The 11,931-nt window shown below is 59.9% G+C and overlaps 1 protein-coding gene across 1 annotated transcript in view; it reads right to left on the reverse strand.

Moving 5' to 3' along the window:
* Positions 1-11,931, reverse strand: part of NRXN2 (neurexin 2) — an 87,345-nt gene that overhangs the window by 54,325 nt on the left and 21,089 nt on the right. Inside the window, exons 5-8 of the mRNA XM_011368969.1 lie at positions 4,559-4,720; positions 3,408-3,858; positions 851-1,237; positions 462-665 (exon numbers count right to left, since the gene is read on the reverse strand). Coding sequence (XP_011367271.1) covers positions 462-665; positions 851-1,237; positions 3,408-3,858; positions 4,559-4,720 — 1,204 coding nt within the window. The remainder of the gene's footprint in view (positions 1-461; positions 666-850; positions 1,238-3,407; positions 3,859-4,558; positions 4,721-11,931) is intronic.

Below are 11,931 nucleotides of genomic sequence, written 5' to 3' on the forward strand. Positions count from 1 at the left end.
GCGGCTGCGCTGAGCTCAGACTCGCGCGGGCGCGGTGGGCGTCTGCGAGTCTCCCCAGGTGAACGTACCATGAATGAGCCAGTGATGAGCTGACAGCCAAGAGTGAGCTGCGTCGTTACGTGTGTGTACGCAGGACAGACGCCACCAAGACCCACGTGAGCATCCTGGCAGGGCAGCTGTCATAACCCAGACACACTCGGGAAGGTGGTATAGACACACTCGGGAAGGTGGTATGGCCACCCTCGGGGCACCTCCCCTGCTCCAGTGATGCTGAGCGCAGAGCATCACCCTGCTCTGTGCACCTGCGCCTGCGCCTGCACCCAGGATGGAGCGCTCGGGAGCTCTGACCCTCCCCACCTCCAAACTCTCACTGGCACCACCACCTGCTTCTCCAGACAAAGGGGATGCGAGTCAGAGGCGAGACCAGGGAAAGGGCCAGGAACACGGGGTGGGGTGGTTACCGAGGTTGACAGTGAGCTTCATCTGGCCCCCGTCCAGCTCGAGGCGAAGGGTGTCGGCTGACTCCCTGGAAGTGGTGGCCATCATGAGCCCGTAGGCCCGCTGGGACATGAAGCGCAGAGACACGTCCTCCGCCTCCGTGTGCATGGCATTCGGCAGCATGATCTTCATGTACATGGACCCATCGTAGCTCAGGACCGTGGCCTCTGCCCCAGGAGTAGGGAGAAGGAGGGAGCGGGGGACAGGCCAAGGCCAGCGGAGGGAGAGAGAAGACCGAGAGAATCGTTACAAGGAGGACAGGCCCAGGGCCGGGCTATGAGGGCACGCTGAGGATGGGGGAGGGGGCACAGGGATGGGTGGCGGGGACACCTGCGATGAAGACTAGCCTCACCTCTCTCACAGACCCGCCCCAGAAAGCCGGTCCCGATGCAGTCACACACGAAGCGGTTCCAGCCCTCTCGACAGACGCCCCCGTTGCGGCAGGGGGCGGACGCGCACTGCTTCAGCGTCTCTCGGGAGCAGAAGGGGGCAACGCCTGCAGCCCCCTGGGCCTCCGCCAGGCCCCGGAGGTCGCGGCTACGCCCGTCTATGAAGAGGTCCCGTACGCAGCCCACGTAGCCAGCCCGCAGGGCCGCGGTCCACACCTCCGGGGGCAGGGGCAGGTCCACCCGCCCCCCCTCAGGCAGACCGCCCAGGTACAGCTCGCTCTCCAGGTCCAGAACCTCACTCTCCCCAGTGGCCAAGAACGGTGTGCTGCGGCTGTTCACCGAGATGGAGCCTGGGGATCAAGAAAGAGCGGGCCTCAGTCGGGGAGGCAGCGGGGCAGGCACCGCAGGCCGGAAGGGATGCCGGACCTCTCAGCCACGCCCCTCCGCGCCCCTCCACCCCGAAGGCTGCCGCAGCCCGGGGTGGGAGGCTCAGCCTCACTCCCCTGCTCAGACACCACCTGACAGAGGTCCTCCCAAGTTCAGAAGCCCAGCCCAGCTGCAGTGAGAGGTCCAGACTCCTCCTTCCCCCTCCGAGGGAGTCCTCAGAGAGGCAGAGGAGGGGGACACACCCCCAACAGGCTGGAGTCATTCCCCGCACCAGTCCCTTAAACCAGGAACCTTAGGAGGAAGAAATGTTTGAATCCTGCTAATGTTTATTGGGTGTTTACGACTGTAAGCCAGGCACTCAGAACTTTACATATATTATATCACTTAAGCCTGACAGTAACTCTGTGAAATCGGTCCTTCACCATCCCACTTTGAAATGGCAGACGAGCCTTAGAGAAACTGAGGAAGCTGCCCAAAGGGCCACAGCAGGTGAGGAGCAGGGCCAAAGTACCACCCAGGCAGTGTTCCCCAATCCCTGGCCTGGAGCCCCTCTGTGGCCGGTGAACAAGATGGGCAAGCAGATCAGCCCCTGGGGCCTGTGAGACAGGACGGCAGCCGAGAAGGGAGGCCGGGCACGGAGCTTCGGAACTGTAAGAGTTCTTTGGAAGGAGAGACTGGCTGTCTTAGGAAAAGATTGGGGACCAGAGGGGAGCTTCCGCGCTTTTACTGAGCAAGAGGAAACTGAGTACGGGCCTTGCTCCAAGGTCACTCTAAAGCAGCTCTGTTGGGACTGCTCAAGGGTGTGTGTACACGAATGGACGTGGGCCATCAGATAGGGCCAGAGCTGGTCAAGACCGTGACCCAAGGACCCACCGGACCTAGTGCGTGGGCTCTCGAGATCTATGGGAGGCTAAGGAGACCCCTTCTTGAAGGCCCAGGGGTTCTCTACAAGAACCTGGGCAGCTTTCCAACCTACAGTTAGTGATCACTTGTGTGGAAACCCCAGGAGACAGACGAGTGAAGACCCCAGGTGGCAATGTGAGACGAAACCAGGGGACGAAACCGTTTACCATAAAGCCCAGGGACGGCAGCCTTTCTCTGAGGGAGGGAGAGGAAGGGACAGCAAGGCCATGAGAAGCTGCCACTTCCAGAAGCCATGGCAGTCCCCTGCCCCCCGTGTGTGCAGGAACAGTCACTCCGCCCAGACTCGAAGGCCAAGTGCGGTGACAGCCGGGGAGGCACCAAAATCCAGCTGACGCTGATAAGTGCTTAAATTGGAAAATATGTCAGTTCTCATTTATATCAGTTCTCTCTTTATCAGATAATTTTCTCGTGTTCAACAAGACGAATTAGGCAGAAAACAAGAAGAGGATGAGAAAGGGAGACTGAAAAGGAAGAATGGAAGAGACAGTGGCCAGAAAAAAAAGCAGAAGGTCCAGGAAACTGCGCCTGCCCGACCTCGGCACGCTCTGCTCTGCTGCTTTACCGTGCCGGGGTCCTCACTGGGGCAGCCGCCGTCATCTCCCCCCGACCAGAACGGCAGCCCTGTGACAGCAAAGGCTTTTTAAGTTCACTGCGGTCCCTAGCCCAGCACCATGGACAGCACCTGGCAGAGTTGGTACTCAATGAGATGTTTCTAAAGTGAGTTAGTTGTATGAAAGAAAGTCGACTGATTCAGACAGAAGGGAAGCCTGGTTGAGAAGTTTTGTTTCGGTTTGTTCGTTCGTTCGTTCGTTTGTTTGTTTGTTTGTTTAGGAGGACGGGATATCTGCTCTGGGGGAGGCACCGTGCTAATGCTTTCACAGTGGACTCTTGTTTTCTCGTCTTGATGACCCCGACGTAAGGAAACTGAGGTTTCAAGGGGTCGAGTGATGGGCCTACAGTTACACGCACGGTAAGTGGGCGAGCTGAGCTGTGAACCCAGGTCTGACTGACTCCAAACGCTAGGCTCGTTCCGCCCAGGCAGCGGGACGGGGTGACAATACGAGGGCTGGGAGGGCCAGCGGAGGGTGGAGGAGAATGGCAGGGAGGAGTAGAGAAAACCGTGTAGGACAGAGAGGCCTGGAAAGGATGTCAGGGCGGGGGGACGGGGGTGACCAGGACGAGAAGGGAAGGGACCAGAGGCCTCCTGACCTTTTCGCCCGTCCCTCTGGAAGTCCACATGGCACCACTCGCCGTCGTTGACCTTGCGGCTGGACGCCCGCAGCTTGATGCCCCCAGAGCCCATGTCTAGCAAGAGGTAGAGGTAGCCGTCCAACAGCTCCATGGCAAAGTAGTCAGCCCGCTGGGCAGAGCCGTGGCTGCCGGCCCCGGCCCCGGCCCCGGCCCCGGCCCGCCGGCCCTGGCTGAAGAGCAGCAGCCCGTTGGGCTCGGTGGTGCGGAAGTCCAGGGAGATGGACCCGGTGCGCTTGGCGCTCCAGCGGGGCAGTGCCACGAAGGCCTCGGGACTCTCAAAGGTCACGGGGTCCAGGGCAGCCACGTCTTCACAGCGGAAGGACAGGTCCCCCTGCAGCTTCATCTTGGGATCCCCTTCCTTTGCCAGGCGGGACAGCTCCAGCTTGAAGTCGTTATTCTTATAGACCACCTGCAGGGAGGGGCAGGGCGGGGACGGAGAAGCAGAATGGGCTCCGGGCCTGGCCACTCCTGCCCAGCAGCCACCAGCACCACGGGACCCTGCCATCCGGCCCTGGGCGGGTCCCTGCTCGGCAACACCAGACCCGTCTGGAACTTCACGTACCGAAGCTGCGAACGAGCTCGTCCGGTGCCCCACTTACTTCCCCCACCCTGTCTTCCTGCCCGGCTCTAGCACGGCAGCCCATTCGTAACTGTGGCAGGACAATCGCCGCCAACGTCTGTCTGGTTGACACGTCCCAGCTGGCAAAGTATTTTCATTTACACTCTCATCTGCTCCTCACACCCACTTTAAGTAAAGACCGACCACTCATTTTACAGAAGAGGAAACTAAGAGTTAGACCGGTCAGGGGACTTGGCCAAGGTCACGGGGCTAGTGACCGGAAGAGCCGAGACTGAAACACAGGTCTTTAGTCTTCACGTCCAACAGCTTGCCCCTGAGAGGACAAGGAACTTACGAGGCTCGAGGAAATAAGAGAGGAGAAGCCTCTAGGTGGAGTGGGTGGCCGTAGGTTTTGAAGGGTGGAGAAGGTCCCCACCATGGACTGCAAGGCACAGAGGCCCCAGGCAGCTGGCCAGGCCAGACTAAATTGCACTGAGGACGGGGCCAAAGGGTTCCTGGCGGACCCCAGCCCCTCCCTGGCTCCACTCACGTCCTTGAGGCAGCCCATGAAGTTGTTGCTGACAGGCGAGCCCGGCAGGTCTGCGGTGTTGGGGCTGCCCCCGATGTAGAAGAAGTCGTCGGAGCCCAGCATGGTGTAATCCTCCTGCGTGTAGCCTGTGGTGGTCAGGATGCCGTCCACCGAGATGGTCACCTGCCCAGCCCAGGGAGGGAGGGGGAGAGACAAGGAGACAACCGGCATCAACTCCCTGGGAAGAGTCTCGGGCTGGGCAAGGGAGGGGCCGGGGGCCCTGGGGGAGGGGGACCCCCCATTTTTATGTCTGCTTGTCTCCGAGGAGGAACAGTGTGGGAAGAGAGGGAAAGGGGAGAAGGAAGCAGCACAAGATTCGATGGCTTCAGGGAGGGCTAAGGCCTGCCCCGGGGTCCCCGGCTCAGCAGGCAGAGGCTGAGAGTTCCCGGGGTGCTCACCAAGAACCAGTTCCTGGAAGCGGCTCCAGACGGGAGCGGGGACCTTGGACCAGGGCCCCCGTGTGGGGGGGTGCAGACGGCACCCTCGTTCCCCTCCTCCTGAAGGTGCTCTCTGGACCTGCATGTGATTCAGAGCGGCTCATAACTGAGGCCGAGAGCACCCATCCTCCCTGGATCATGGCAGCTTCGACTCACCTGCAGCTCTCCCCTTGGGGTGCTGGGGAGTCCTTTCAGTCTTAGCCCAGGAGGGGGATGGCAGAGGGCAAGGGCGTGAGGAAGGAGAACTCAGATTTTCCTGGGGAGCCTTGGGATTCCCACTGCTACGCCCCTTTGCTGAGTCGGTCTCTTTACTCCCGGGTCCCTCTGTATTCAGGCCGACGTGACCTATTCGTCGGCCTGCCTTTCTTTCTTTGTCTTCCCTATGGGTATCACCATCAGACTCTAGGGAGGCAGGGCCAGGTTAGGGAACAGAGGGGGACAGGGCCAACCTCTCGATACCTTGACTGTGGGCTGAAGAGTCAGGTAAGAAAGCAAGGTGGGTAAGGATGGGGAGTACCCGGCATCCCAAGAAGGTGAGAGGGGCACTGGACTGGTCTGGGGGAGGCAGAGTGACCTTGCGGGAGGTGCAGGGGACTCTCGGACTAACCCCTCCCCAGGCGAATGCCCACCTGGCCCTTGAAAAGTCCACAGGAGTAGCCCGCGAGGGCTCCGAACACCCAGCGAGGCTGTGGGAGAAGAGTCAAGGGCTGTTGGACCATGAGCCCCAACTCTGGGAAAGCTGCATTTAGGACAGTCATCTGGGAAAAGTGGGCAACCGCTTGCAGGGACCCTCATGAAGCTGGCTCACAGTGAACCCGAAACTGCTTCCTCAGGCCACAGCTCACCCCACTTCCCACTTCCCTAACATGCCTCGGTACCCCCTTTTTGGGCAAAGACTAGAGACCGGGGCCTTTTAGTCACAGCCCGTGATGTCCCCACTCGCCCCAGCCCGTTTGCACACGCCACCAGCCATCTTCCAGCAACTGGTCCCCCGGGTTCCGTTGTCACGGGGGAGGCGGGGTGTTAGGAACTCCTAAGGGACATGAGCAGAATGGGAGCCAAGGGAGCCTCCCCCACAGGACCCTAGAATCCCCCTCGTACCGAGTTGGAGCCCCCCAGTGAGTGGAGAGGGCTGAGCAAAGCGAGGGCCGAAGGGGCCCCTCCTGGGAGCCATCAAACCTTGTGCTGGGGTGACTAGGGTCGAGGACAGATGGTAAGGGGGTGTCTATGTGGGAGGGGGTAGTTTGAAAGCTTTTGAGTCCTGTTTTGAAGGGAGGGCTGGTCATGACTGTTTATTTCTTCTTCCCTCCACCCCGCCCCACCCCCCAAGGCTGGGAAGTGGGGGTCTAGGGAGAGAAGGGGAGGGTCAAAGTATTAGTCACAAAGACATGCGGACGAGATGGGACTGGGCAGAAGGGGGCTGGAGAAAGAGGAACAGGACTGGGCTGGAGGGGCAGGGATAAGATGGGGTGTGGGTGGCAAGGTGAAAGGGTCTCCCTGGTGCGGAGCCCGCTCCATCCCGCCCTGCACCCCCACTCCCGATGGCGCACTGGGAGACCAGGAACTGGGCCACTCAGCAGTTCCTGGGCCTACATCTGGCCGCTCCGGAGAGACAGTCAGCTCCTGAAGAACGGGCACCTGGCCTGACAGGTCCCTGTGGTCCCGCTAATCCCAGCACGGTCCAGGGACACTTCACAGTCATTAAAGGCAAACGTCAAGTCATCTGCTCAGGGCCACACGTGGCTCTCGCTGCCTGTGTCCCATCTATAAACCATATGCCTCAGGAGCCTTTGGTAGACAGAACCTAGTCATCTGAGATCACTCTAAACAGGTACCCCTGCTGTGCGGGGGAAGGGCTCCCCAGGCCCAAAGCTCCCCAAGAAGAGGCTCTTCCGGCCTCTCTCAGAATGTGGGGCCTTCCAGCCCACCTGAGTCACTCGGCTGTCCTCCCGCCCCAGCCCAGAAGCCAGGGCACCAGCTACTGGCATCGTCCTCACTCTAGAGTCTCTCTTCGATCCAGCCCATTCGGCCAGCCCGCCTGCCTTTGCCCTCTCGGAGTCAGAAGGACCCGATGGGGCGGAGGGTGCCCTGAACTCCCCCCCAGACCGAGTGCAAATATGGCCTTGGCTCTATGGCTTTATGCAAATCGCTGCCACGTGGTGCCTCCTGGCAGAAAAAGGCTGCCTGAATCACCCTCTTATCTGTCCCCCTAGCCCAGGAGGTGGGGGAGAAGGTAACGGGAGGTGGGTAACATCAGGAGGTGCACACGGGAAAGGGGGTCAGCCTGGGAGTGGAGGGAGAAGAGAAAGTAGGGGACGGGCACTGGGCGGAAAGGAAGCCAAGGGCAGGGGAATGGAGGGAGGTCTCTAGGGAAGGCAAGGAGGGAGATGACAGATTAGTAAACCCAACTGTTCCCTCAGACAAATCAGTCCAGACACAAAAATGGCGGGTTCGTTAGTAAAAGCAGGAAACAGGGGAGTGATTCCCCTGTCCCCCTCCACCCTGGGGGTTTGTGACCCCCCTGCCCCCCAGCCCCCCCGCGCAGCTTCTGGAAGGGTGTAGGGCCGGCGGGGGAGGCGGGGGAGGGGGCAGGGGGCATCGTGCAACACAGAACAGCCGCCGCGGCAAGGACACGTGCAGATTAGAGAGCCAGGGTGTGGGCCGGGCCCGGCAGGAGAGGCGGGAGAAAGCAGCCGCGGGTGAGAAAGCATGCAGGCCGGGGGCATAGGGACGAGCAGAGATGGAGGCGGAGGAGCTGTGGGGGTGCAGGAAGGAGAAGCTTCCTTCCAGAGGGGGAGGGGAGAGGAGCCCCCACTAAGACAGAGACATCTACGGGTTGAGAAGGAAAGGGAAGGGACATTCGCCTCAGACCTTCCTCACCGAGGGCGACCCAGGCGTTCATTCCCCCTGCCCATTCGCCACTGATCACAGACCCCAGACACACCTGCGCACACACCACGGCCCACTGACGGCAGTGGGAGAAGTCCCGACCGGCTCATTTCCAATCAGCATCCTTTTCAGCATCAGGACCACGTCTAGGGCCCCAAGACACAGCAGAGACTCTGCATCCGGCCCACGCCAGTCCACTCGACACAGACAGGCCCGGCCTGAGTGGGGACTGAGCAGGCCAAGAGGAGGGAACCACAGCTCTGCCCCGAGGAGACCCATGCCCAGCCAGGGAGGAGACACAGGAGCCCACCGCCTAGCCGCCCAGCCTCGGCTCCACTCCTCAGGGGCGGGGAGGGTGCTGGAGGCACTGCGAGGGGCAGTCTGAGACATGGGTGGGCTCTCGACCTTCCGCTCTTCTTCTGCTCGGCTCCCCTTAGGCAGGCAGGCGGAATGGGTAACCAAGCTCTGGCCACAGACAGCCCCGCGGGGCACTCCATGCCCACCATGCCCACCACGCCCAGGAAGACAGGCGGAGCAAGAGAGAGCTCCCCTCTGGCACCTTTCCCGGTTCCCTGCTATGACCACAGAGTCACTGGCCTCCCTGGGAGGGCGGCTTGTCCAGGGGAGCATCCGACTGAGGGCAGGTGCTTTAAGCTTGGGGGAGGGCTGGATGGGCTTTGGGAGTTCATGAAGCCCCTCGACATGGTATGCGAAACTGCATCAGTGGGCATTCTGTTTTCCTGTGAGACGCCATTGCTGTGTCATCAAATTCTCAAAGGGATCCACCAGCCGAAGGTGGCTGAGAAGAACTTGTTTATGTCAAAGGTCCAGGCCTCCCCTTAGGATTGAGTGGGGTGGGAGCAGAGGGTGAAGATGGGGTGAGAGGTGCAGGGTTGGGGGGGACGGCTAAGGGAGGTGTGCAGCCGCGCTGTGTTTAAGTTTAGCCATCCGCTTTGGGGTGGGGCAGGGGTGGGGAAATAAAGAGAGAAACTGGTTGGAAAGACACCAGGAAGACTGCCGAGCCGGCAGCTACGGCCCATAGCGAACCTCGGAATCTGGGTCTGATGATAAAGTTTGAGAACAGAAGCTTCAGGTCAGAAATCCCTGGTTCTTCAGCCGTCACCATTCTCCAGGATGACGTCATTTTACTCTCTGACTCTCCACTGTAAAAGGGGTTTAACAACCCCTGTCCCTCCCACTCCGCCAGGCTTACTCTGAGGACCAAACCCAACGACCTAAGCGAACCCTCTGGACCTTGTCCGTGACTGGCTACGTGAGCCCAGGCTTCCTCCTGGGGCAACGGGCTCCCCATCTGCTAACTCGGAATGATTTCTGCCCGCTGCCTGCAGTCCAGGCATTCAATGAGTGTAAACAATATTCAGAAGGTGAGAGGTCTTTAGAGGAAGCACATCTAAGCCAAATCTCTCAACCGGTGGGCCCTTTCGGTCTGTATCCGCCCTCTCCCCCGGGGAGAGATGCTCAAAGAACAAGAAAGGGGTCCATACAGACGAGTTGGTGAAAAGCCGAACCCGGCTGAGGAGTGCCTGGGAGTCGCTGCGGATGGGAGACCTGTCTCCTCCGGTCCCCTTTCCCTGACTCCAGTCTCGGCCTGAGAGAGCCGAGCCCTGGGACAGGTTCCCGAAGGGTTTAGGAGGCTTCTCAGGCCACCTAGAGGCAACGGGCTCTGATCGTCAAGCAGTGGGGCTCACACGCCAGGGAGTGTGGACTTCCCAGCCCGAGAATGTGGCAGCACTTTCTCTCGCCAGGGCTGAAACCAGAGAGGGTTGTTTGCGTCTTAACCAGCTTACTCAAATCATTCTGTCTCTCCTCCTCCTCCCCAGGCGCAATTCTCGAGGCATTCTGGGGTTTCAGGCAGTTATTTTGGGACTTATTCCTAAGAAGGGACAGTAATAGGGTCTCCGGTGGGGCCAGAGGCACCGTATTCTCCGGGGTTTGCTATAGGAAGGGAAGGGAGTCATATCTTTACAAAACATCCCCACCCTGGAAACACTGAGAGAATCAGTGAACAGTTTATGAAGCTTAATAAAATTATAATTCCCTTTACAGAGTACAGATGCATTCGCCTCTATTACCCTTCTCGACCTCTCCATTGACCCCATGAGACAGACAACGCAGGCGTAAGATCGGCCTGTTTGCTAACTGAGCTTTGGGCTCAATTCACGTGGTCAGTCTTCAACTGAGCTGAGACGAGCAGGAAGGTCTGCAGGGTCCGAGTTCGCCCATGGCATCCCCTGGGTGCTCGGTCTACTACATGGGCTCTCTTGCTTCCTTCTGTCCCCAGAGCCACCGTGAAGCTCTGTAAAGAAGGAGTTCCCAGCACCAGGAGAGCAGCGGCTGACTTAGTAGCCGCAGCTGGACGACAGAGCTGTGGACGGGTGGTGCCGGGTCCACCGAATGGCTCCATTTGAACATAGGACCGGAATGGCCAGATGAGGTCTCAGATTGGGGAGGGCTGGGATGGCTATCGTCGTGGGCACTGGCTTGGGGACAGGACAGAGGACGGAGCTACCATGGGTCTGTGGATGTGGGGAGACAGACCTGTGAGAGCATCAGGACAGGCCAGACATGGCCTCAGAAGGAGAGCCTCCTGGAGAGGTGGGGGAGCCATGAGCCTGGGAGCCTATCTACCATGCTTGCCTCCTCGCCAGCCAGGCAGCCACACGGACCTGGGAGGCTGGGAAGGCCGGGCAGCTGCCTCAAGCAGCTCGGGCCCCGTGGGAGCAGACACGTCCATCTGCAGGGTCCCCCGCCCGGTGCTCAATCACTCTGCATTATTAATAGGCGATGACTAACCGCCTGCTACAGCAGAGCCAGGGCCAGGCAGGCACAGGGAATCCCAAGGGAGGGCGCACAGCAGGGCCTGCGGGCACACACTCCGAGGCTGGGCAAGGAGCAGAGGGCCAGCCTCGGCCCCCTCCCTGTTCCTGCTCCCACGACCGCCTCCATACGGAGCCCTCCCCAGACTCAAACACACACACACGCACACGGTCACACAGTCCCCAGCTCACACCGGCGTTTACACATGTAGTAACCAGCAGAGTCTCACACACACACACAGTACACTCTCCCACTAACATCTTCTAAATGTCCCACCAACATTTACACACAGTCACACCCACACACCAATACACACCAGATGCGTTTACATGCACACCCACACCGACACTCCCCGGGACTGAGCCCAACCCAAACAGGGGAGCTTGGCGACAGCTACCCCGACTTCGCCCCTGCTGGGCTTCCTCCTCTCCACCCCCTCAACAGGGAAGGAAACCAGTCCGGGTCCGAGGCCATGCTGGACAGGCGAGGGGCAGAGAGGGGACGGGAGATGGAGGGGAAGGAAGACAGTGTGAAACACAGTGTTAGTCAGAGCAGCAGAGCTGTGGGGGGTGGGAACTGGATGCTGTCCCTGGTGGGGGGAAAGTCCATTCGTGCCATGCAAAATGTGGAGGGCGACGGAAGCAGGACCCCTCGAGGCTGAGAAGTGAGGGAGGGAATGTCACCTCTTCCCTGGCAGCCAGCATGGGGCAGCCCCCAGACTGGTACGAACTGGCCTTCTGAAGACGCTCTGGACTGTGCGTCTCCCAAGGCCGTTTCTGCGCCCACCCTCCACTCCCCGGCTGCCACTGGACGTCTCACCCCCAGCCCCCTCCCTCGACTCGAGGGGCCTGTCCGGGAGCTGACAGTGAGCAGAGCGTAGCATGTCATGGGATGGTGTTTTCCATGGATTTTCAGGAGACCAAGAAAGAAACTAAATCAAAGAGAATAAACGAGGGAGAAGAGGGGGAAAGGAACAAAATAAAGCAATAGAAATAAGCAGCCTGGCATCGGTGCTGGTCTGACCAGAGCCGATGAGCGCGGGGCCTGCCCCCCAGGTCCCTCTGGCCGGGAATCTGAATGCAGGAGTCAGGGCTTAGGGCAGGGACAGGCCGAATTCCTCGGTTTCCATTTGTCTTCTCGATTTGAGTTTGGACCAAAAAAAAAAAAAAA

Source organism: Pteropus vampyrus, unplaced genomic scaffold, assembly GCF_000151845.1.
Source record: "Pteropus vampyrus isolate Shadow unplaced genomic scaffold, Pvam_2.0 Scaffold144, whole genome shotgun sequence".
NCBI classification, from domain to species: Eukaryota; Metazoa; Chordata; class Mammalia; order Chiroptera; family Pteropodidae; genus Pteropus; species Pteropus vampyrus.